This window comes from Dicentrarchus labrax, unplaced genomic scaffold (assembly GCF_905237075.1).
Source record: "Dicentrarchus labrax unplaced genomic scaffold, dlabrax2021, whole genome shotgun sequence".
Classification (NCBI taxonomy): Eukaryota; Metazoa; Chordata; class Actinopteri; family Moronidae; genus Dicentrarchus; species Dicentrarchus labrax.
In genome coordinates, this window is record NW_026136723.1 from 3514699 (window position 1) to 3540205 (window position 25507).

General features: G+C 42.7%; 2 protein-coding genes across 4 annotated transcripts in view; both read right to left on the reverse strand.

Annotated features, from left to right (window-relative positions):
- The window catches only part of LOC127357980 (GON-4-like protein), a 29350-nt gene extending 25182 nt beyond the window's left edge, over positions 1–4168 (reverse strand). Inside the window, exons 1-2 of one of the 2 annotated variants that reach the window (XM_051390703.1) lie at positions 3903–4168; positions 38–299 (exon numbers count right to left, since the gene is read on the reverse strand). In XM_051390703.1, the coding sequence (XP_051246663.1) occupies positions 38–281 (244 nt within the window). In that variant the 5' untranslated portion in view covers positions 282–299; positions 3903–4168. Of the gene's footprint in view, positions 1–37; positions 300–2918; positions 3174–3902 lie in introns of those variants that run through there. The other variant, XM_051390702.1, reaches the window with a different exon arrangement.
- Positions 4169–8865: 4697 nt separating this feature from the next.
- Positions 8866–25507, reverse strand: part of ints3 (integrator complex subunit 3) — a 25030-nt gene continuing 8388 nt past the window's right edge. Inside the window, exons 7-30 of one of the 2 annotated variants that reach the window (XM_051390620.1) lie at positions 24942–25083; positions 24108–24528; positions 23939–24040; positions 23716–23813; positions 22062–22253; positions 21880–21967; positions 20212–20291; positions 19452–19543; positions 19252–19358; positions 18844–18963; positions 18203–18383; positions 18034–18088; positions 15148–15251; positions 14009–14173; positions 13655–13808; positions 13438–13506; positions 13242–13317; positions 13046–13159; positions 12779–12827; positions 12519–12686; positions 11073–11173; positions 10868–10940; positions 10614–10770; positions 8866–9524 (exon numbers count right to left, since the gene is read on the reverse strand). In XM_051390620.1, the coding sequence (XP_051246580.1) occupies positions 9447–9524; positions 10614–10770; positions 10868–10940; positions 11073–11173; positions 12519–12686; positions 12779–12827; positions 13046–13159; positions 13242–13317; positions 13438–13506; positions 13655–13808; positions 14009–14173; positions 15148–15251; positions 18034–18088; positions 18203–18383; positions 18844–18963; positions 19252–19358; positions 19452–19543; positions 20212–20291; positions 21880–21967; positions 22062–22253; positions 23716–23813; positions 23939–24040; positions 24108–24528; positions 24942–25083 (2986 nt within the window). In that variant the 3' untranslated portion in view covers positions 8866–9446. The remainder of the gene's footprint in view (positions 9525–10613; positions 10771–10867; positions 10941–11072; positions 11174–12518; positions 12687–12778; positions 12828–13045; positions 13160–13241; positions 13318–13437; positions 13507–13654; positions 13809–14008; positions 14174–15147; positions 15252–18033; positions 18089–18202; positions 18384–18843; positions 18964–19251; positions 19359–19451; positions 19544–20211; positions 20292–21879; positions 21968–22061; positions 22254–23715; positions 23814–23938; positions 24041–24107; positions 24529–24941; positions 25084–25507) is intronic. The other variant, XM_051390621.1, reaches the window with a different exon arrangement.

Sequence of the window (25507 nt, forward strand, 5' to 3'; positions counted from 1 at the left end):
TGAGCTCACCAGGTGTGTGTGTGGGTGTGTGTGTTACCCATGGTGATGATGAGGCTGGAGTCGGTGGTGTCTTCCTGCACCAGCAGGTAACCCTCCTCCTCCTCCTCCTCCTGAGCTCCGACTCCAGCCGGAGCAGCGGGAGGTGGCAGCAGCGAAGCATCATGGGAGAGGAGCTGAGGACCAGAGCATGGCGGTCTGAGGCTCTGGGCGGTGGAGCTGGTGTCGTTGCGCACGGCGGTTCTGGACGGGCTGAGTCTGAGGCGTTTGCGGACCGGGTTCATTCTGGAGAAACATGACCTCTGAAACAGTGACATCATTCTGTCAGTTCAATATTTATCAGTGTTCGATTGATGAGGGTTTTATTTAGAGACACAGCTACAAACTGACAGCTACAGACACTGCTACTGACAGCTACAGACACTGCTACAAACTGACTACAGACTGACAGCTACAGACACAGCTACTGACAGCTACAGACACTGCTACTGACAGCTACAGACACTGCTACAAACTGACTACAGACTGACAGCTACAGACACAGCTACTGACAGCTACAGACACTGCTACTGACAGCTACAGACACTGCTACAAACTGACTACAGACTGACAGCTACAGACACAGCTACTGACAGCTACAGACACTGCTAAACTGCTACTGACAGCTACAGACACTGCTACAAACTGACTACAGACTGACAGCTACAGACACAGCTACAGACAGCTACAGACACTGCTACTGACAGCTACAGACACTGCTACAAACTGACTACAGACTGACAGCTACAGACACAGCTACTGACAGCTACAGACACTGCTACTGACAGCTACAGACACTGCTACAAACTGACTACAGACTGACAGCTACAGACACAGCTACAGACTGACAGCTACAGACACTGCTACTGACAGCTGCAGACACTGCTACTGACAGCTGCAGACACTGCTACTGACAGACAGCTACAGACACAGCTACAGACACTGCTCGTGAACACTGTAACACTGTAGTACTGTAGTACTGTAACACTGTAGTACTGTAGTACTGTAACACTGTAACACTGTAACACTGTAGTACTGTAGTACTGTAACACTGTAGTACTGTAGTACTGTAACACTGTAACACTGTAGTACTGTAACACTGTAGTACTGTAGTACTGTAACACTGTAGTACTGTAACACTGTAGTACTGTAGTACTGTAACACTGTAACACTGTAACACTGTAGTACTGTAGTACTGTAACACTGTAGTACTGTAATACTGTAACACTGTAATATCCGATATCCCGATCCCAACTAGGCTGCTTAAAGAAGTTGTTCCCTTAATTGGCACTTCTTTACTGGATATGATTAATCTTTCTTTATTATCAGGATATGTACCACAGTCCTTTAAAGTAGCTGTAATTAAACCCCTTCTTAAAAAGCCCACTCTTGACCCAGGGGTTTTAGCCAACTATAGACCAATCTCTAACCTCCCCTTCCTCTCTAAGATTCTGGAGAAAGTAGTCGCCAAAGAGTTGTGTGACTTTCTACATAACAATAGTTTATTTGAGGATTTTCAGTCAGGATTTAGAGTTCATCACAGCACAGAGACAGCTCTGGTTAAAGTTAATAATGACCTTCTGACTGCTTCTGACAATGGACTTGTCTCTGTACTTGTATTATTATATCTTAGTGCTGCATTTGACACCATTGACCATGGTATTCTTTTACAGAGACTTGAGCATCAAATTGGCATTAAAGGAACCGCACTAAGCTGGTTTAAGTCATATTTATCAGATCGTTTGCAGTTTGTACATGTTAACAATGAATCTTCAATAAATACTACAGTTAGTCATGGAGTTCCACAAGGTTCTGTACTTGGACCAATACTATTTACTTTATATATGCTCCCTTTAGGCAACATTATTAGGAATCACTCCATTAACTTTCACTGTTATGCAGATGATACGCAGTTATATCTATCGATCAAGCCCAATGAAATTAATCAATTATCTAAATTACAAACATGTCTTAAGGACATAAAATCCTGGATGACCTGCAATTTTCTGATGTTAAACTCAGAAAAAACCGAAATTCTTGTTCTTGGCCCCAAAAACCTTAGAGACTCATTGTCTAAAGATATAGTTACTCTAGATGGCATTAACTTGGCCTCTAGCACCACTGTCAGGAATCTTGGAGTTATCTTTGATCAGGATTTGTCATTTAACTCCCACATAAAGCAGACCTCTAGGACTGCCTTCTTTCATTTACGTAATATTACAAAAATTAGACACATCCTATCACAGACAGATGCAGAAAAACTAATCCATGCATTTGTTACTTCAAGGCTGGATTACTGCAACTCTTTATTATCAGGTTGCCCCAATAAGTCCATTAAAACGCTCCAATTAATTCAGAACGCTGCAGCACGAGTACTGACAGGAACTAGAAAAAGAGATCATATCTCTCCTGTACTAGCTACTCTGCGTTGGCTCCCTGTAAAATGTATAATAGATTTTAAAATCCTCCTCCTCACCTATAAAGCTCTTCATGGTCAGGCCCCTTCATATCTTAAAGAGCTCATAGTACCCTATTACCCCACTAGAACACTACGTTCTCTGAATGCTGGGCTACTTGTGGTTCCTATAGTCTCTAAAAGTAGAACAGGAGCCAGAGCCTTCAGTTACCAAGCTCCTCTCCTGTGGAACCAGCTTCCAGTTGTGGTTCGGGAGGCAGACACCCTCACCACATTCAAGAGTAGGCTTAAGACATTCCTCTTTGATAAAGCTTATAGTTAGGGCTGGATCAGGTGAGTCCTGAACCATCCCTTAGTTATGCTGCTATAGGCCTAGACTATCGGGGGATTTCCCATGGTGCACTGAGCTCCTCTCTTCCTCTCTCTTTCTGCACTCATTCATGTCCCATTAATGCATGTTACTAACTTCACTTCTTCCCCGGAGTTCTTGTGCTTTCTCGTCTCGCAGGTTCTCATGGATCCTGGTGGAGCCTCCTGCCATGGTCCTGCTAGACTGCCATTGCCAATACTGTTGTTGTTGTGCACCTGTCTGTCTGTCTGTCTGTCTGTCTCTCTCTCTCTCTGTCTCTCTCTCTCCCACCCACCTAGAGCCGGAGGATCTGTCCTAGGTTTCTGCCTTTTAACAGGCAGTGTTTCCTTGCCCTTGTCTCCAAGGTCTTGCTCATGGTGGTACTGTTGGGTCTCTGTAAATAATGTTATAAAGAGTTCGGTCTAGACCTGCTCTATTTGAAAAGTGTCCTGAGATAACTTCTGTTATGAATTGGTGCTATACAAATAAAACTGAATTGAATTAATATTGTAATACTCAGTAAAAGTATAAAAGTACTTGTATTCCATCTGTTACGTTGACAGTAAAATGTTGTTTAATGTGATTTTATCTAATAAAGTGTTTAATGTTTGCCACCATAATTCAAACAACAACAACTATAATAATAACAATGAAGATCAATAAAGTAACATCTTAAATACTCGCAGGTATTTTATTGTGAAAGAATTCAAATATAAAGTGTCGGAAATTACAGAGAATATAACGACACTGTTTATCTGTTATCTTCTAAATATATATATATATATATATATATATACACACTGAGCTTCTGTTAGCTTCTGTTAGCGACACAGCTCTCTTATGGAAGTTAGCTGTTAGCTTCTGTTAGCTTCTGTTAGCTTCAGTTAGCTCAGAGTTATTCAGTCTGCTCTCCTCAAGCTAGCATGCTAACCGCAACCAGCCGGCTAGCAGCTAAAGTTAGCGGACTACAGACAGACTACAGACAGACTACAGACAGACTACAGACAGAACCGGGTCCCAGTGAGTCTGTCCGGGCTCGGACTCTCCCTTACGGTCCAGTACCGGACCCTGGGACCAGGTTTAATATGAACCGGTTCTTACCGCCACAACGAAGAGACGCTGCTGCCGAAAACTACATTTCCTCTTGTACGTAACTGCGTCACCGCGTAAAACGTCCGGTTTACGCCTTCTTCTTCTTCTTCTTCAGTTGGTATCCGCCATGTTGGATTCTTCCTTTACAAACAGCTGACTACGTTTGAAATAAAAACAGTCTGAACGCAGATATTAGCTCTGTTGGTTTCAAAGTGATTACAATGATAAAATATAACTCAAATAATAATCTAATGAATGAAATCTCGTTAGAACTGGTTAATATTTATCACATCTGAACAAATATCTTCATTTAACCTAAGTTAGGTTTATTATATTGATATTTAAATTAACCTCAGGTATTGTTTTTATTTGTCACATCAATAGTTGATACCAGTTTCCTCCTGAAGCTCCCAGTGGCACTAACCAGAATTAACTGGGTCATTATTGGGATGTAATATTAAACTATATAATATATTCTATTTAAGTGTTTTTCTAAATACTTAAAGACACCTCACATAAAAACAAAAGCAGCAAAACATATCACACTAAGCTAAACATTAAAAGCGGTTTTTAGAAGGAGAGTTTGACGGGGCAGTCACGGATGAGTTCCAGAGGGAGGGGGCAGTAGGATGTGTCCACATTGTGTTATTGGTATTGAAACGCGTATTGAAAGAGTTCAGCTTGTGTCTCCAGCTGCACTCTGAGTGTAAAGCAGCAACCAATAAACCTCCAGTCTGAACACACGAACTCCTCCAGGATCAAAGTAGAGAACCCAGACTGAAGGAACGTCAGTACGATGAATATACAAACTGACTCATTTTGAAAATTAACCTGCCTCATACAGAACCTCTTCATAACATTTCAAATAGAGCAGGTCTAGACCGAACTCTTTATAACATTAATTACAGAGACCCAACAGTACCACCATGAGCAAGACCTTGGAGACAAGGGCAAGGAAACACTGCCTGTTAAAAGGCAGAAACCTAGGACAGATCCTCCGGCTCTAGGTGGGTGAGAGACTCTAATAATAAGTCAGAAGGTCAAAAACAAGACGACATTTTATTAAAATCATTTAAAATAAATAGAAAGTTCGGAAGTGACAGCAGAGTGTCTGCTGGTTCTGGTCCTGGTGAGGTCAGCGGGGGCGTGTCCTCCTGGCGGCAGGACTCAGAGCCTTCAGTGCAGCTGCAGGTCTCTTCAGATCCTTCAGCACCTGCAGACCCAGAGCTCTGACGGGGCGCAGACAAACCCAGGACCTCCGGGAACCGGAACCAGGACTAGGACCGGGAGCAGGGGGAGGAGGGTCTGCCGGGTCCTGCAGGTCGGTGTCTGAGACCGTCACGGTCACCGGTTTGTGGAACAGTGACTCCCGGCGCCGCGTGCAGGGGCTGGCAGCTAGCACGGCACAGAACCCATAGGGCGTGGTCACCTTCCCCACGTGTGGCAGCGACATGGCGGCGCGTGTTGTCACGTCCACGTCCGCGGACTCTGATCCAGCGGCAACGTGGCGGGGTCGTCTGATCCGCGGCGGCAGGCGGAGCTGGAAGCGGCGGGAGGCCACAGGGGTGAGCGGGGTCCTTGGGGGGCTCGGACCCGGACTGTCGTCGTCCGACAGCAGTCTGGTCCGGTCTGGAGAACTTCGGTGGATCCGTGGAGAGAGGGACCGGAACGGACTGCGGGACGGGATCAGGAAGTCTGGGATCCGCTCCGGAGTCAGAACCAGAGTCCGCAGGCTTGATCCGGATTTAACGGCCGACATTCTCAGAGAGAGAAAGATTGATCAATAACTGATCAATACCTGATCAGACGATATAATAAATGTGAAACCGTTTTGGTTAAAGAACAAAAATTAAACGTTTCAACTTTTTATTTTCTCATTTCCTCCAATCAGGATCCATGAAGGTAGCCCCGCCCTAAAGCATACCCTGCTTTATGGTCTGTTTTACTCTCAATGGGACCATCAGTTACTAAATGAACATCATGCTGTATGGAAGAAGACTGAAACTAGAGACTGAGACCAGAAACTCATCAGGAAACTGTTTACTGAGACTATAGAACAGTTCACCATAAGACTCCATACTATCAGAGTGGAGCTGCCCCCTGCTGGCCAGTAGAGACACTGCAGCTTTAACACTGTTAACTGTCGATGAGAGCTATGGAAGACCAAACTGGCACAAACGTTATAAAAATAATATTTTATAAACTAAATCCTGACAGAAGAGAAACAATCAGGTTCCTCTGGCCCCTCCTCCTGAGAGTAATCAGAGCTCTGATTGGTCAGTCTGTGCTCTGAACTTCACAATAAAATTCGTGAACTGGGCTGCTTTTTGTTTCATTCCCTTAACAACATCATTAAAAATAAAAACAGGAAACACTGGAGAAATAAACGCCATAAACCAGCTCACAGGAAGCGAAGATAAACCTCATTTGTAGTTTTCATAAGATTAAAAACTGATTCTGGATCACTGAAGTCCACGTACCTGAGTGAGTCTCACCTGCAGCAGGTCTGAATGGGACTCTGGTCTCTGGTCTCCTGGTTTATATCAGCAGCAGCAGGTGGATCCAATCACTCATCAGTCCTCCAGAGTCCAGTATAGTGTAATCCCTGTTCCAGCTCTCCTGGATCACACTGATCAGGATCAAACTGATCAGGATCACAGAATCTAGATCATTGTTTGGACAGACCTCCGTCTGCTGGTCAATAATACATCACTAATCATTAATCATTAATCACTACTCAATCATCTGTACTGAGAGTAATAAAAGTAATGAGAGTACTGTGAGTAATGAGAGTAATAAAAGTAATGAGAGTACTGTGAGTAATGAGAATACCATGAGTAATGAGAGTAATGAAAGTAATGAGTACTGTGAGTAATGAGTAATAAAAGTAATGAGAGTACTGTGAGTAATGAGAGTACTGTGAGTAATGAGAGTAAAGTGAGTAATGAGAGTAAAAAAGTAATGAGAGTACTGTAATGAGTGATAAAAGTAATGAGAGTACTGTGAGTAATGAGAATACTGTGAGTAATGACAGTGATAAAAGTAAAGAGAGTACTGTGAGTAATGAGAATACTGTGAGTAATGAGAGTAATAAAAGTAATGAGAGTACTGTGAGTAATGAGAATACTGTGAGTAATGAGTACTGAGAGTAATGAGTAATAAAAGTAATGAGTACTGTGAGTAATAGAGTAATAAAAGTAATGAGAGTACTGAGAGTAATAAAAGTAATGAGAGCACTGAGTAATGAGAGTAATAAAAGTAATGAGAATACTGTGAGTAATGAGAGTACTGAGAGTAATGAGTAATAAAAGTAATGAGTACTGTGAGTAATAGAGTAATAAAAGTAATGAGAGCACTGTGAGTAATGAGAGTAATAAAAGTAATGAGAGTACTGTGACTAATGAGAGTAATAAAAGTAATGAGAGTACTGTGAGTAATGAGAATACTGTAAGTAATGAGTAATAAAAGTAATGAGTAATAAAAGTAATGAGAGTACTGTGAGTAATGACAGTAATAAAATAATGAGCGTACTGTGAGTAATGAGAGTAATGAAAGTAATGAGTACTGTGAGTAATGAGTAATAAAAGTAATGAGAGTACTGTGAGTAATGAGAGTAATAAAAGTAATGAGTACTGTAAGTAATGAGAGTACTGTAAATACTGAACTGAAGTCAGATTGTTTAGAGGGACGTCGACACTTCTGTAAAACCAATAACAAACTGCTTCCATAAAGTTTCATTAATGTTTAATGTTTCAAACATAAAAATACGCCTTTAAAGCCAGAAGATAATACAAATGTTACCTTTTGGGACTTTAGGGGCTACGTAGGATTTTATTTACACTATATTTCCTGTTTGATTATTTTGTATCATGGGAAATTGTGATGTACGTTTTTAATGTAAGCAGAATCTCTGGTTGTTCTTTCTTTTAATCTTATCGCTGCTGTTTTTTTAGGAGTTGAAAACAACAAAAATAAAGTTATTATAAATAACTGTTTTCTTCACGTTAGTTCAGCCCAGTTTTCTTTGTGATCCTGCAGCTTATTGATCTGTATCATCTTCCCTCCACCCCTCTGCTATACAGTGTGTTATGAAACTGACAGTGTTTCTTTATACCATAATCAACTTTAATAGAAAGAACAGCGGCACCAGGACGCCTCCCTGAGGGACTCCACAAGAAAACCAGAGCATTTACCTCAAATCTGTTCCTGTAATTAATTTGTTGCGAATACTGTTGACTCATTTTTAAAAAGTTGAAGAGTTTACAGATATATGGAAGCCCATTTCAGCTCAGTGTGTAGAGACTTGGCTTGGGAACCTGAGTGTTGGCAGTTCAAGTCCCACAGACCACAATACGGAGTGTGGAGTGGTAGCTGGAGAGGTGCCAGTTTCACCTCCAGTGCACTGCCGAGCTGCCCTTGAGCAAGGCAACCTAACCCCAAAAAACTGCTCATGGGGTGCCGCTAACATGGTAGCCCATCACTTCACCATCTCTCCATGTTTGCATGAGTGGGCATTTCAGCCTGTGTGTGTATGGAAAAAATTGGGGGGGGGGAAGAATATCTCCAATAGGGGATCAATAAAGTAAATCTTCAAACACAAATGTGGGGTTGGGTCATTATATTGATAAACCATCTTTATATATATATATATATAAATATATATAAAATTGACTTCCAGAATCCTTTTGGAAATGTGCTTCCATAGAAAGCTGCTGAGACTGCTCATTTACAATGATAAAGACTTTGATTTTACATTTAAGATGAAAACTCATGGATGGCTTTCATGCCAATTAGCAAATGGTTTAAAGATTGTAAAAATTCTTTAGCAACATCATGAAGTTACTCCATAAATAGAAATGTTTAAAATGGCTTTGAGGTATGAATGTAGAAGCGTCGTGTTGCTGCTGAGGATCTGAAGAGAAACTGAGCGACTCCCCCCAAACTCCCCCCAGTAACAGGCAGGACAACCTGAAACAAACCATGAGTTTTTATATGAAGAATTTCCTTCAACATGATGTTGAGAACAGACGAGATTTTACTGCAGAGACACAAACAGGAAGGAGCTGCTAAAATCAGCAGGAAGTCAGGATCCTCCACAATAAGAGTCAAAAATCCCCCCTCAAAACAAAAAATTAAAAAAGGAAAAAAAAGAAAAGAAAAAAGGGACAAAGTACCCACAAACAACCACACTCCTCTTCATCATTATTTATATCCTCATCATCATATTCCCAGGATTAAAATCAGTCTGTATGTTGGTTCCCAGAGTTCGTGGTTTCCTCCTCCCAGTGCATTATGGGAGAACGGCCACAGGGAAGCCACACAGTGACCTTTGACCCACTGGTCAGTCCTCATCTCCATGGAAACAGCATCATTCTCATCACGTGAAAGTCAGTTCACCACATGGATTTAAAGTCTGTGGCGTCTCAGACTCCGCCCCTCCCGTGGCGGTCAGTGCGTGTCATCGGGAGGGGGCGGGGCCTCTTCCAGTGGTCAGAGCAGCTGGTTGGCTGACTGTCTCTGCGGCAGCTGGCGTTTGATTTGTCAGAGGGTCCATCAGTCGCTGTCAGAGCCGACGGCCGACGATCCTTTCCTCTTTCTCTTCGGAGCTTTGGGCTTCGAGTCCTCCTCCTCCTGAACAGGAAATACACCAAATATAGTCTTTAATTATAGTCATCAACTATTATTACAACACAGATCACATGACCATGGCAAAGTTGTGTTTGTACAGTGTTAATAAAGTTGTGTGTTTGTACAGTGATAATAAAGTTGTGTGTTTGTACAGTGTTAATAAAGTTGTGTGTTTGTACAGTGATAATAAAGTTGTGTGTTTGTACAGTGTTAATAAAGTTGTGTTTGTACAGTGTTAATAAAGTTGTGTGTTTGTACAGTGTTAATAAAGTTGTGTGTCTGTACAGTGATAATAAAGTTGTGTGTTTGTACAGTGTTAATAAAGTTGTGTGTTTGTACAGTGTTAATAAAGTTGTGTTTGTACAGTGTTAATAAAGTTGTGTTTGTACAGTGTTAATAAAGTTGTGTGTTTGTACAGTGATAATAAAGTTGTGTGTTTGTACAGTGTTAATAAAGTTGTGTTTGTACAGTGTTAATAAAGTTGTGTGTTTGTACAGTGTTAATAAAGTTGTGTTTGTACAGTGTTAATAAAGTTGTGTGTTTGTACAGTGTTAATAAAGTTGTGTGTTTGTACAGTGATAATAAAGTTGTGTGTTTGTACAGTGTTAATAAAGTTGTGTGTTTGTACAGTGTTAATAAAGTTGTGTGTTTGTACAGTGATAATAAAGTTGTGTGTTTGTACAGTGTTAATAAAGTTGTGTGTTTGTACAGTGATAATAAAGTTGTGTGTTTGTACAGTGTTAATAAAGTTGTGTGTTTGTACAGTGATAATAAAGTTGTGTGTTTGTACAGTGATAATAAAGTTGTGTGTTTGTACAGTGTTAATAAAGTTGTGTGTTTGTACAGTGTTGATAAAGTTGTGTGTTTGTACAGTGATAATAAAGTTTTGAAGGTGGATTGAACTGTGTGAGTGTACAGCGTTGATAAATTGTGTTTTGTACAGTGATAATAAAGTTGTGTGTTTGTACAGTGTTGATAAAGTTGTGTTTGTCAGATAATAAAGTTGTGTTTGTACCGAGTCGAAAAATATGTTTTTTTTTTGTATAATAAAAATATTGAGGGGGGGGTGAAATGTGGGGGGTGGCGGCGCACCGAGGCGCTGCTGGAGGCGCTCTCCTCCTCGTTGTTGGTGGGCGGAGCTGGTCCTTTGCGGGAGCGAGGCGAAGTGGCAGGAGCTTTACGCCGAGACTTCGGAGGTTTGGCCTGAGAGTCCTCGTACTCCTCCGCCAGGGCGAACAGGTCGCTGAACCTGCAGGAGGAGGAAGTGATGTCATCAGCCCCAGTGTGTGTGTGTGTGTGTGTGTGTGTGTGTGTGTGTGTGTGTGTGTTTGTGTGTGTTTGTGTACCTCATCTTGTGCGCTTCGTCACAGCTGGCCTGAACGTGCTGCAGAGCCTGAAGGATCGGGGTCTGAGTGAAGACTGACAGAGACAGTCAGTCAGATATCAATAATCAATCAACATCTGTGTGTGTGTGTGTGTGTGTGTGTGTGTGTGTGTGTGTGTGTGTGTGTGTGTGTGTGTGAGAGAGAGAGAGAAAAAAAGAGAGCTCACAGTTGTTCTTGGTGTTGCTCAGACTCAGTCTCAGGTTGTCCATGTGCTCTAGGATCTGTTCCAGGGTCAGCTGAGCCAGTTTACTGCTGGAACTACGGAGACTGAAGACAGACATACAGCTGGTTACAGGACAGTGTCCCTATGTGGACTGGACCAGTTACAGTGCCCCCCCTCAGACCTGGACCCTGAACCCAGACTGATTTACATCAGGTTACTTAGACAGAGACAACTGTCTCTGAGGGTACAGTCAGTGTGTGAGGGTAGAGTCAGTCAGTGTGTGAGGGTACAGTCAGTCAGTGTGTGAGGGTACAGTCAGTCAGTGTGTGAGGGTACAGTCAGTCAGTGTGTGAGGGTACAGTCAGTGTCTGAGGGTACAGTCAGTCAGTGTGTGAGGGTACAGTCAGTCAGTGTCTGAGGGTACAGTCAGTCAGTGTCTGAGGGTACAGTCAGTCAGTGTGTGAGGGTACAGTCAGTGTCTGAGGGTACAGTCAGTCAGTGTCTGAGGGTACAGTCAGTCAGTGTGTGAGGGTACAGTCAGTGTGTGTAGGGTACAGTCAGTCAGGTGTGAGGGTACAGTCAGTGTGTGAGGGTACAGTCAGTCAGTGTGTGAGGGTACAGTCAGTCAGTGTCTGAGGGTACAGTCAGTGTCTGAGGGTACAGTCAGTAGTCTGAGGGTACAGTCAGTGTCTGAGGGTACAGTCAGTGTCTGAGGGTTCAGTCAGTGTGTGAGGGTACAGTCAGTCAGTGTGTGAGGGTACAGTCAGTGTGTGAGGGTACAGTCAGTGTGTGAGGGTACAGTCAGTCAGTGTGTGAGGGTACAGTCAGTCAGTGTCTGAGGGTACAGTCAGTGTCTGAGGGTACAGTCAGTGTGTGAGGGTACAGTCAGTGTGTGAGGGTACAGTCAGTCAGTGTGTGAGGGTACAGTCAGTGTGTGAGGGTACAGTCAGTGTGTGAGGGTACAGTCAGTCAGTGTGTGAGGGTACAGTCAGTCAGTGTGTGAGGGTACAGTCAGTCAGTGTCTGAGGGTACAGTCAGTCAGTGTGTGAGGGTACAGTCAGTCAGTGTGTGAGGGTACAGTCAGTCAGTGTGTGAGGGTACAGTCAGTCAGTGTGTGAGGGTACAGTCAGTCAGTGTGTGAGGGTACAGTCAGCATGTGTGAGGGTCAGTCAGTCAGTGTTAGGGTACAGTCAGTCAGTGTCTCAGGGTACAGTCAGTCAGTGTCTCAGGGTACAGTCAGTGTGTGAGGGTACAGACAGTCAGTGTGTGAGGGTACAGTCAGTGTGTGAGGGTACAGACAGTCAGTGTGTGAGGGTACAGACAGTCAGTGTGTGAGGGTACAGTCAGTGTGTGAGGGTACAGTCAGTGTCTCAGGGTACAGTCAGTGTCTCAGGGTACAGTCAGTGTCTCAGGGTACAGTCAGTGTCTCAGGGTACAGTGTGTCCTTACCTCTGTCTCTTGCGGGGCTGGTTGTTATTCTTGATCAGCTGGGCCTTGATGTGTTCCCCCAGCGTGTCGTCATATTTGGACGCCCAGTGTCTCAGGATGCTGGTGGTGAACTGGTCCTCAGGGTGACATGGACGACTCAAGACCATCTTCACCATCTCCTCACTGGGCCTGGGCCACAGACAGACATGGGGACAGAGATATTAGCAGAGACACAGGAACCTGTAAGATGAAGAACTCTTTTTATGGTCTGTGGGTCATACTTTTCTCTGCGGAGCTGCAGCAGCAGACAGGATAAGGCCTCAGGATGTTCTGGAACAGAAAACATAAAGAACGGTCAGGAACCCGATCAGACGTGAGGACACTGAATGTCTTCCTGGACTGAACATCCACCACTCTGTGGTCATTTTGGGTCTCTTTATGTCCTTTAACGTCTTTTAAGTCCCTGTGGTCATTTGACCTTCCAAAAACAAAAGTTGGCCTGTTGTGTGTGTTCAGTAATCTGTCCATTACACAGACTGGATGCTCACCTTTATATTTGAGGTGTTGCAGGATGGGGATGATAGTTTCCAGGGGGATACTGTGAGCCAGAAACAGCTGCCAGGTGCTGTACTGCTCGAAGGTCTCCCAGTCCAGAGACTGAACTGTTAACACATGAATAAGAAGACATGAAGACACAGCTGTACAAAAACCCCAACACAGTGTTCATATGAGTGTGATTCTCACTGAGGATGTTGAGGACCGAGTCTTTCCTGAACATCACCAGGTTCCCCATCATCACATGACACATCAGTTCCTGTAACTACACAGACAACATCCTGGTTAGTGAACAGGTGAAGTTCAGTCAGTCTAAAGCTGGTGGAGCTGCAGAGGTCAGTAAACACTGATTATTATTACAATGAGAGTATTGATTAGGAGTTACCTGTGTGGAGTCAATGACGGCTACGATCATGTTGAGCAGCTCGCCACTCCGCAGCGTCTCATCTGGAAACTAACAACATCCATCAGACAGAGTGAGTGAGTGAACTTCAGTGAGCGAGTGAGTGAGTGAGTGAACGTCAGTGAGCGAGTGAGTGAACGTCAGTGAGTGAGTGAGTGAGTGAGTGAACGTCAGTCAGTCAGTGAGTGAGTGAGTGTACCTCAGTGTATATGGAGGGGGTGAGGTAGCAGAGCAGCCTGACGTCATCCTCCTGACACGCCTTCATGTCCATCATCAGACAGGTGTGTAGATCACCGAGAGCTGTCGCCTGAGCAAAAGACTCGTACAGCATCATCTTACCGTTGGCTGCTTTACTGCAGACACACACAAACACACACACACACACACACACACACACACACACACACACACACAGACAGATAGACAGACGTTTCTGCGATTACATTTCGACAGAGGCAGAATTATGTCGTGTGTGTGTGTGTGTGTGTGTGTGTGTGTGTGTGTGTGTGTGTGTGTGTGTGTGTATCAGGAACTGTGCGTGCTGCACACTCACCTGGCTTTGAGGTAGTACAGCAGGTGGTATCCGATCTTGGGCTGTTTCTGGTAAAATTCAGCCAACATGTCAAGCAGCACAGAGAACCCGCTGTTATCCTCCTGCATGGTGACCAGGTTCCTGAACACCAGACAGACCGGCTTAGACACAGACTCCTCCAGGGACCTGAGAGACAGACAGGTAATGAGACAGAGACAGACAGGTTAGGGCTCCCAGTGATTCTTTAATCTCTCCTCGTGAAATTCAAACAGTCTGTTGGAGAGCTGTTGACTCTTCTTTATTCATTCTAAGAGGATTTCATGAGGACCCTATCAGTGCTAGAGACCGGTTGGCTGTGTTTCAGGTAAAATTATGTTTTGATGAGTAATTTGCAGACTAATATTACGTTATATTAATGTTGTAGTTGTACACCACAATATATTTCATGACATTGTTCTGAAAGTGAATGCAGTGCTACCGTTCTCCACAGTTGTTATAGCTGTGGTGGACTCCGCCACCCACTGAAGTTACAACCATATATGTCTGTTTTCATTAGTGTATAATTAGAACGAGACGTTTCTATCTACAGAGGGCCCTCTTCTACGTAGTCGACCAGAACTGACAAAGCAAACTCTGGATCCAGATATGGCCTTTACTGTAGTTTATCTACACACTGAACCTTTAAGATGTGACTATATATATATATATATATATATATATATATAGCTAGTTAGCAAGTGTTTTGCTAGCTAACTTAAGATGTGACTGTATATACACACACCGATCAGCCATAACATTGTGACCACCTGCCTAATATTGTGTACGTTGCCAACTAAACAGCCTGGATTCATCGAGGCTCCACGATCAGGAGCCCTGAAATACCCGCCCCCTCCCCCACTGACAGGAGCCCTGATAACCAGATAATCTGTGTTACTGTCGGTGCTCACTGTCGGCTGATCGGTGGATGTCTCTTTCACCTTTTAACCATCTTCAAAATGTGGTTGCCTTGTCAACACAGATTAGCCTAGCGTATAGCATATATAAGCACAGGAAAGGAGGAAGTTTGTTCCAAAGGGGCGAGGCTTAGGAAGGTTAAACTGGGTTGATTATTAGTCTTTGAATAGAATAAAGTGTTATTGATCCCCCCGAGTCAGTCTTACTCCTCAGTGATCTCCTCAGGAAGGACGTCTCCTCTGAAATGATCTTTAAACAGTTCAGCCAGACAGGAAGCCAGAGCGGACATCTGCTCCGAGTCAAAGTCCTCCTGCAACGCAACGCAGTACAGTTAGATACAATACAATACAGTGAGGTACAGTACAGTACGGTACAGTACAGTGAGGTACAGTAGAGTATTGTACAGTGAGGTACAGTAGAGTACAGTGAGGTACAGTAGAGTACAGTACGGTACAGTACAGTACAGTGAAGTACAGTACAGTGAGGTACAGTACAGTACAGTGAAGTACAGTACAGTGAGGTACAGTACAGTGAGGTACAGTAGAGTATTGTACAGTGAGGTACAGTACAGTGAGGTACAGTAGAGTATTGTACAGTGAGGTACAGTACAGTGAGGTACAGTACAGTACAGTATGGTACAGTACAGTACAGTGAGGTACAGTACACAGTAGAGTGCACTATAACAGAGTACAATAGAGTACAATAGAGTACAATAAAGTACAATAGAGTATAATATAATATAATAAAGTACAATAGAGTACAATAGAGTATAATGGAGTATAATGGAGTACAATAGAGTACAATAGAGTACAATAGAGTATAATAGAGTATAATAGAGTACAATGGAGTATAATAGAGTAAAATGGAGTAAAATGGAGTACAATAGAGTACAATAGAGTATAATAGAGTATAATAGAGTACAATGGAGTATAATAGAGTAAAATGGAGTAAAATGGAGTACAATAGAGTATAATAGAGTACAATAAAGTACAATAGAGTACAATAAAGTACAATAGAGTATAATATAGTATAATGGAGTACAATAGAGTACAATAGAATATAATAAAGTACAATAGAGTACAATAGAGTATAATGGAGTACAATAGAGTACAATAGAGTATAATAGAGTACAATAGAGTACAATAGAGTACAATAGAGTATAATATAGTATAATAAGAGTATAATGGAGTACAATATAATATAATGGAGTACAATAGAGTATAATGGAGTACAATAGAGTATAATGGAGTACAATAGAGTATAATGGAATACAATAGAGTACAATAGAGTATAATGGAGTACAATAGAGTACAATGAGTACAATAGAGTACAATAGAGTACAATAGAGTATAATAGAGTACAATAGAGTGTAATAGAGTATAATGAGTACAATAGAGTACAATATAATATAATGGAGTACAATAGAGTATAATATAGTATAATGGAGTACAATAGAGTACAATAGAGTACAATAGAGTAGAATAGAGTACAATGGAGTATAATAGAGTAAAATGGAGTAAAATGGAGTACAATAGAGTATAATAGAGTACAATAAAGTACAATAGAGTATAATAGAGTACAATAAAGTACAATAGAGTACAATAAAGTACAATAGAGTATAATATAGTATAATGGAGTACAATAGAGTACAATAGAATATAATAAAGTACAATAGAGTACAATAGAGTATAATGGAGTACAATAGAGTACAATAGAGTACAATAGAGTATAATAGAGTACAATAGAGTACAATAGAGTATAATATAGTATAATAAGAGTATAATGGAGTACAATATAATATAATGGAGTACAATAGAGTATAATGGAGTACAATAGAGTATAATGGAGTACAATAGAGTATAATGGAATACAATAGAGTACAATAGAGTATAATGGAGTACAATAGAGTATAATGGAGTACAATAGAGTGTAATGGAATACAATAGAGTACAATAGAGTATAATGAGTATAATGGAGTATAATAGAGTATAATAGAGTACAATAGAGTATAATGGAGTATAATGGAGTATAATAGAGTATAATAGAGTATAATAGAGTATAATGGAGTATAATGGAGTATAATGGAGTATAATGGAGTATAATGGAGTATAATAGAGTATAATAGAGTATAATGGAGTACAATAGAGTATAATGGAGTATAATAGAGTACAATGGAGTATAATAGAGTATAATGGAGTATAATAGAGTATAATGGAGTATAATAGAGTATAATGAGTAAAGAGTATAATGAGTATAATGGTACAATAGAGTACAATTGAGTATAATGAGTACAATAGAGTATAATGGAGTACAATAGAGTATAATGGAGTACAATAGAGTACAATATAATATAATGGAGTACAATAGAGTACAATATAGTATAATAGAGTACAATAGAGTACAATATAATATAATGGAGTACAATAGAGTATAATGGAGTATAATAGAGTATAATAGAGTATAATGGAGTATAATGGAGTATAATGGAGTATAATGGAGTACAATAGAGTACAATTGAGTATAATGAGTACAATAGAGTATAATGGAGTACAATAGAGTATAATGGAGTACAATAGAGTACAATATAATATAATGGAGTACAATAGAGTACAATATAGTATAATGGAGTACAATAGAGTACAATATAATATAATGGAGTACAATAGAGTATAATGGAGTATAATAGAGTACAATGGAGTATAATAGAGTATAATGGAGTACAATAGAGTATAATGGAGTATAATAGAGTATAATAGAGTATAATGGAGTATAATGGAGTACAATAGATATAATGGAGTATAATAGAGTATAATAGAGTATAATGGAGTATAATGGAGTATAATAGATATAATGGAGTATAATGGAGTATAATAGATATAAGGGTATAATGGAGTATAATAGTATAATGGAGTATAATGGAGTATAATAGATATAATGGAGTATAATAGAGTATAATAGAGTATAATGGAGTATAATGGAGTATAATGGAGTATAATAGATATAATGGAGTATAATGGAGTATAATAGAGTATAATGGAGTATAATGGAGTATAATGGAGTATAATGGAGTTGTTGTATGAGAGAAAACTCACCTCCAGGATCAGATCCACGATTTCTTGCATCACCTCACACTGAGTCTCTGTGTCACTGAGGAGACATTATTAAGATTGTTTTTGTTATTATTATTGTTGTTATTGTTGTTGTTATTATTATTATTATTATTATTATTATTATTATACAGATGATCAATACATCTCTCACCTGGTCTTCTGCAGCTGTTGAACTTTCTCTTTCATAGTATCGTCTAATTGGTCGAGCCAGGGTGTGATGTCAGCGGGCTCCTCCATCACAGCCTCTTTGATTGGATGGAACCTGAACTCCCTCTTCTTTCCTGCACAGTGATTGGTCGACAGATCGTCAGACAGCAGTGTGACGTAATCACCTGCAGCAGGTAGAACAGCTGGATCTTTAGATTGGATCAACTGGTTTAACTGGGTCTGGTACACTATAACACTGTAAACTGGTTTATTACAAAGTGGTTCATTGCACAGTGTAAACTGGTTTATAACATTGTAAACTGGTTTATAACAGTGTAAACTGGTTTTTTATACTGGTTTATCGTGGTTTAAACTAGATTTATTCTAGTTTTAAATCGTTTATTACAGTTTAAACTGGTTTATTTGTGTTGGATTTGTTCACTACAATTAAAATCAGTTCTGGCTTGAAATGGTTTCCTCTACTGTAAGTTGATTAATATGATCTTTCTGTGTCTGCTCCGACTGTGAGGTGCAGCTGAAAGCTCAGGTATAAGAGTCCCTTTGTAAAATTATCAACTGGTCTTGATCATACTTATTTTGGTTTAAAGTGGTTTATCTCATATAGAACTGGTTTATTCTGGTCACCTTTGTTGTTGACCTCCTCCTCATCGTCGCTGAAGGCAGCCTCTGTGTGGTCATAGCAACCCTCCTCCTTGTCCAACATGTGGTTGTCCATGTCCATGGAAACGGCTTCCTCCATTTTAACTGCAGGACACACACAGAGAGAAATGTGGATTTATCCGCCACTGAAAATAGTCCGCAAGAAACGCATTTCCTCCAGTTTGTCTGATAGAAACTATAGTGCAGCTGTTTATCTGTGAGCAGTTTTAAAGTCTTCAGTAGGAACTAATGAGCCATAGACAGGAAGTCAGACTGCACTGACAGACAGACGGACATGTTGTTGGTTCTTTATTTAAATACATTTTAGATTATTTGTTCATTACAAATGCGTGTGTGTGTGCATGCGTGTGTGTGTGTGTGTGTGTGTGTTACCTTCAGTGGGGGGGGACGGCGAGCTGCAGAACTCAGGGAATCTCTCTCTGAGCATCGAACGAAGCTCTCTGTCCAATTTAGGATTATCAAACAGCGGAGCGAGGTGACTGAGAGAGGGTGATCAATAATCAATCATCAGCATGTGGTGGACTGTCAGAGGGAACAGTGTGTGTGTGTGTGTGTGTGTGTGTGTTTCTTACGCCAGCACTCTCTTCTCCATGATGAAGGTGAGCGAGTTAAAGACGCCCTGACGGACCTGAGACTCCAACGGAGGAAAGAAGTGAGGGATGATCTGAGGGAGGAAACAAAGGAGTGACAGAAGGAAATAATCAAATGGATATAAGTGGTATTATCATTTTGTTCTCTCTCAGAATCATTTACACTAAATACTACACTACATCAGCTGCTGTTGCTATGAAGAGGTCAGAGGTGTGAATAAGAGTGGCAGCAAATTAAAAACATGTTGCCATGGTTACTGAATTAATCTAAAACTGATCCAGAGTTAATTAATCAAAGCTTTAGATCAGTGAGGAGCTCTGTGATTGGCTGGAGTGAATGAGGTCACACTGTACAGGTTGGTTTGTACACCTCCTGCTGGCGTTTAGTGTCTCCTCCCTCTAAAGTCTGATTTATGCCTCTGCTTCAATTCAACGCCGTAGCCTATACACATCCCATATATTCCCTGGTCCATTTGTGGCGGGGAAAAAAACAGGGGAGAGTTTCACACAGCGGCACAGAAACCCAACAACTACTGCAGCTGCAGCAACAACTTATCAACTGTGATTACTAAGGTCTGAATGTAACACTGACTGTAAATGAGCCTGAACACATCCTGTCCTCCCTGGAGCCTGATCAACAAGTGGAAAACACCTGGTGGGTTGGAGGTTAGCGGTGGTACTGGGTCTGACAGCCCCCTGTGGAGGGTTTCAGAGTGTGTGTGTGTGTGTGTGTGTGTGTTACCCTGCACATGAAGTCCAGCAGTGTGGCGGTGATGGCAGGATGAGGTTTCATGGAGTGATGCATCACCAGGATGGCAGGTTCTGTAACACAGAGACACCAACAGTCAGCAGAGACACCACGTTACCTTACGATGTATGATTACACGTCACACAATTCTACATTCATTAATTTTAACTGCAGTCGGGTTGTTGGACATGACTGAGCTCAATCTACAGTCTGTGTCGGTATAATCTGAACTTTATCTGAAGTTAATGTGAGCTCACAGCAGCATTTAAACCAAGGCTGCAAATGACAGGAGCTGCAGTTAGTTCGATATAAAGCTCAAATGTGACAAACACAATGAAGTTCTGTACTTCTGAATGCTAATCTTTTCCACATTTAAGGAAACATGTTTGTTTGGTACAGTTTTTAATTTGTGATCTGAAAATAACTGAATCATATGACATCCATCAAAGTAATCACAATATGATGTTCTTACGGCATCGTGCAGCTCATATTTAAACTCAAATTCAGTTCATCCAGTCGTTGACTTCTGACAGACCAACATGGAGGAAGCTATCGTAGCTTTAGCATTAGCTGTGTGTTAGCATCCAGTTCAGTCAGAGTATAAACTGCTTTACACACGTGAGGACCGATACAGCTGTTAATTAACTGTGGACGCAGCAAGCTCGTCATTACAATACAAGGACTTCTTCCAGGACTCCACAGCGCAGGGTTCACTGGATCATTATCCAGGAACTTTCCTGGAGTTTTCCGATATGATAAAAAGGTCATATCGTGATTATTGTGTAAAAAGATTTGTAGGCCGAACTAGAGGACTTCATTATAACACAACTGTATTTATTATTGTGCAGGTATGTAGGTGATCTGAGTGACAACTACAATACTAATATTGTATTATTACTCCCATTTATGGAGGACAACAGAGATTATTTCCAGGATATTTGGTCATTTGAATTCATTTCCAGGTGTTTCCATGACTAGTGTCCACACTGTCGACCTGAGCAGCAGCGTCCGACACGTTTCTACACTGAGCTTACTTTGATAAATACCATACAGCAGAAAGAAGGGAATTTACTTTGGTAAGTTGGTGCATAACAGTTAAACATAGAAAAATAAAAATACAGATACAAACAGAGACAAAAGAAGGAGCCAATATATACACACACATAACAAGAGAATATGTACCAGATGGCCAGATACTTAAATAAAGTCTGGATTCACACAGAAACATCAGACAGCTATTAATGTGAAACAGATACAGGAAGTGTTGAGTTTAGCTCTATTTGTTTGTCTGTGACATATTGTACAGAATCAGACATTACAGGAAGGTTATTGTATGTTTATCTGTCTGCTGGGAGCCAACTCTCTAGTGAAGCATGACTGCGTCTAAGGCGCGTAGCGTGGCCATTCCAATCTCATCAGACGCTCCGCCCCCCACACGCACTGCTCAGGTAGGCAGGGCAACGAGCCGCTTCATGAGTCCACTGATTATCAGCTCCAGTATAGAACATTTCTATAGTTATAAAACTGATGATAAAATCTATGAAATTGTGTGAAATGTGCTACTACTAGCTCTGACGTGGTCCCGCCCACAGCTCTATCTGATTGGTTACACATCAGCCAATCACAAGTACACATAGAAAGAGTGTGTGTGTGTGTGTGTACCTATGTTCATGATGCTGTCTTTCTCAGGGTTGAAGAACAGCCAATCATAGAAGAGTGCCAGCTTGGCGTTGGAGGCAGCCACATTCGACTGGAGACACAAATCAATTGATAGATTGATTGATTATTGATTTTAACAAGATGCTGGCCTTCAGATTGACAGCCCTGAGGCCCCTCCCCTTTACCGTGCAGGTGGTGAGCAGCCAGCCAATGATGGCCCAGCGTGGCAGGATGTCAGAGCTCAGCACCTCATTGGACGGATGGACCACCCCACAGATGTAGCGAATGAGATCGCAGCGCAGTGATTGGCTCTCTGCTGTGGACAGGTACTGCCTCTGAAACCAGTCCTGGTACCGCTTCTGCTGCCCAAAACGCACCTGAGCACAGGTAATACACACAGTTGGAGACAGTCAGAGAGACAGAGAGAGCTAGAGACAGTCAGAGAGACGATTAGAGAGACGGTTAGAGACAGTCAGAGACAGTCAGAGACAGTCAGAGAGTCAGTCAGAGAGACAGAGACAGCTAGAGACAGTCAGAGACAGTCAGAGAGAGAGTCAGAGACAGTCAGAGAGACAGTCAGAGTCAGAGACAGCTAGAGACAGTCAGAGACAGTCAGAGAGACAGTCAGAGAGTCAGAGACAGCTAGAGACAGTCAGAGAGTCAGAGACAGTCAGAGACAGTCAGAGAGTCAGAGACAGTCAGAGAGACGGTTAGTGACAGCTAGAGACAGTAAGAGACAGTCAGAGAGACAGACACAGCTAGAGACAGTCAGAGAGACAGTCAGAGAGACAGACACAGTCAGAGAGACGGTTAGAGACAACTAGAGACAGTAAGAGACAGTCAGAGAGACAGACACAGCTAGAGACAGTCAGAGAGACAGTCAGAGAGACAGACACAGCTAGAGACAGTCAGAGAGACAGACACAGCTAGAGACAGTCAGAGAGACAGTCAGAGAGACAGACACAGCTAGAGACAGTCAGAGAGACAGTCAGAGAGACAGACACAGCTAGAGACAGTCAGAGAGACAGACACAGCTAGAGACAGTCAGAGAGACAGTCAGAGAGACAGACACAGCTAGAGACAGTCAGAGAGACAGACACAGCTAGAGACAGTCAGAGAGACAGTCAGAGAGACAGACACAGCTAGAGACAGTCAGAGAGACAGTCAGAGAGACAGACACAGCTAGAGACAGTCAGAGAGACAGACACAGCTAGAGACAGTCAGAGACAGTCAGAGAGACAGACACAGCTAGAGACAGTCAGAGAGACAGTCAGAGAGACAGACACAGCTAGAGACAGTCAGAGAGACAGACACAGCTAGAGACAGTCAGAGACAGTCAGAGAGACAGACACAGCTAGAGACAGTCAGAGAGACAGTCAGAGAGACAGACACAGCTAGAGACAGTCAGAGACAGTCAGAGAGACAGTCAGAGAGACAGACACAGCTAGAGACAGTCAGAGAGACAGACACAGCTAGAGACAGTCAGAGAGACAGACACAGCTAGAGACAGTCAGAGACAGTCAGAGAGACAGACACAGCTAGAGACAGTCAGAGAGACAGTCAGAGAGACAGACACAGCTAGAGACAGTCAGAGACAGTCAGAGAGACAGTCAGAGAGACAGACACAGCTAGAGACAGTCAGAGAGACAGACACAGCTAGAGACAGTCAGAGAGACAGACACAGCTAGAGACAGTCAGAGAGAGAGAGACAGTCAGAGACAGTCAGACAGTGATATTTCTTAAAGGGAGTTAGTGTGAAGAGAATAGTGAAGACCACTCCAGATGTTATACAGGAGGGTGAGCGAGGCTTAAGAGTCAGATTTAGGGTCAGTCCGTTACCCTGGAGGTCATGAACAGCAGCTTGGTCTCCATGTCGGGTGTGAGACGACAGGCCAGAAACTTCCTGGAGGTTCGAGCCGTCAGCAGCTGGAGAACACCTGAGACACAGATCACAGGTAGGTGGTGTAACAGGTGTAAAGATCCACTAACACTTTAATCTCCGTGCAGTTTAACGCTGCCTGAAATCCCTGTGAACTGAGGATTGTGGGTAGTGTCGTTATACCTGTGAACTGAGGATTGTGGGTAGTGTCGTTATACCTGTGAACTGAGGATTGTGGGTAGTGTCGTACCTGTGAACTGAGGATTGTGGGTAGTGTCGTTATACCTGTGAACTGAGGATTGTGGGTAGTGTCGTTATACCTGTGAACTGAGGATTGTGGGTAGTGTCGTACCTGTGAACTGAGGATTGTGGGTAGTGTCGTACCTGTGAACTGAGGATTGTGGGTAGTGTCGTACCTGTGAACTGAGGATTGTGGGTAGTGTCGTACCTGTGAACTGAGGATTGTGGGTAGTGTCGTACCTGTGAACTGAGGATTGTGGGTAGTGTCGTACCTGTGAACTGAGGATTGTGGGTAGTGTCGTTATACCTGTGAACTGAGGATTGTGGGTAGTGTCGTACCTGTGAACTGAGGATTGTGGGTAGTGTCGTACCTGTGAACTGAGGATTGTGGGTAGTGTCGTACCTGTGAACTGAGGGCTGAGGACTTGCGGGTTGTGCAGCAGGTCTTTCCACACCAGCTCCATCTCTGGGATCCGAGCCACATTCTGCAGCAGACGAACCAGATCTCTGCCGATGATCAGACAGTCCATAAACTGCAGACAGAGAGAGACGGCGGTCAGCACAGCGACAGTGACCTCCCCTCTTCCTCCCCTCTTCCTCCTCTCTTCCTCCCCTCTTCCTCCCCTCTTCCTCCTCTCTTCCTCCTCTCTTCCTCCCCTCTTCCTCCTCTCTTCCTCCTCTCTTCCTCCCCTCTCCCTCCTCTCTTCCTCCTCTCTTCCTCCTCTCTTCCTCCCCTCTTCCTCCTCTCTTCCTCCCCTCTTCCTCCCTTCTTCCTCCTCTCTTCCTCCTCTCTTCCTCCCCTCTTCCTCCTCTCTTCCTCCTCTCTTCCTCCCCTCTCCCTCCTCTCTTCCTCCTCTCTTCCTCCTCTCTTCCTCCCCTCTTCCTCCTCTCTTCCTCCTCTCTTCCTCCTCTCTTCCTCCCCTCTTCCTCCTCTCTTCCTCCTCACCTTCTCCCTCAGCATGCTGATGCAGAAGTCCACCTCTTTCTGACGCAGCGTCAGCAGGTTCGGAGCTCCGTGGTCCACGATGAGTCGGAGGTAGGTATAGACCGACATCGCTATTAGCATCCCGCTCTTCAGCACCCACTCCCTGCAGAAACACCCATAGCATAGCGTTAGCTCTGTGTCCTAGCGTTAGCTCTGTGTCCTAGCGTTAGCTCTGTGTCCTAGCGTTAGCGCTCTGTGTCCTAGCGTTAGCGCTCTGTGTCCTAGCGTTAGCTCTCTGTGTCCTAGCGTTAGCTCTGTATCCTAGCGTTAGCTCTCTGTGTCCTAGCGTTAGCTCTCTGTGTCCTAGCGTTAGCGCTCTGTGTCCTAGCGTTAGCTCTCTGTGTCCTAGCGTTAGCGCTCTGTGTCCTAGCGTAACGTTAGCTCTCTGTGTCCTAGCGTTAGCTCTCTGTGTCCTAGCGTAACGTTAGCTCTGTATCCTAGCGTTAGCTCTGTATCCTAGCGTTAGCTCTCTCTGTCCTAGCGTAGCGTTAGCTCTCTGTGTCCTAGCGTTAGCTCTGTGTCCTAGC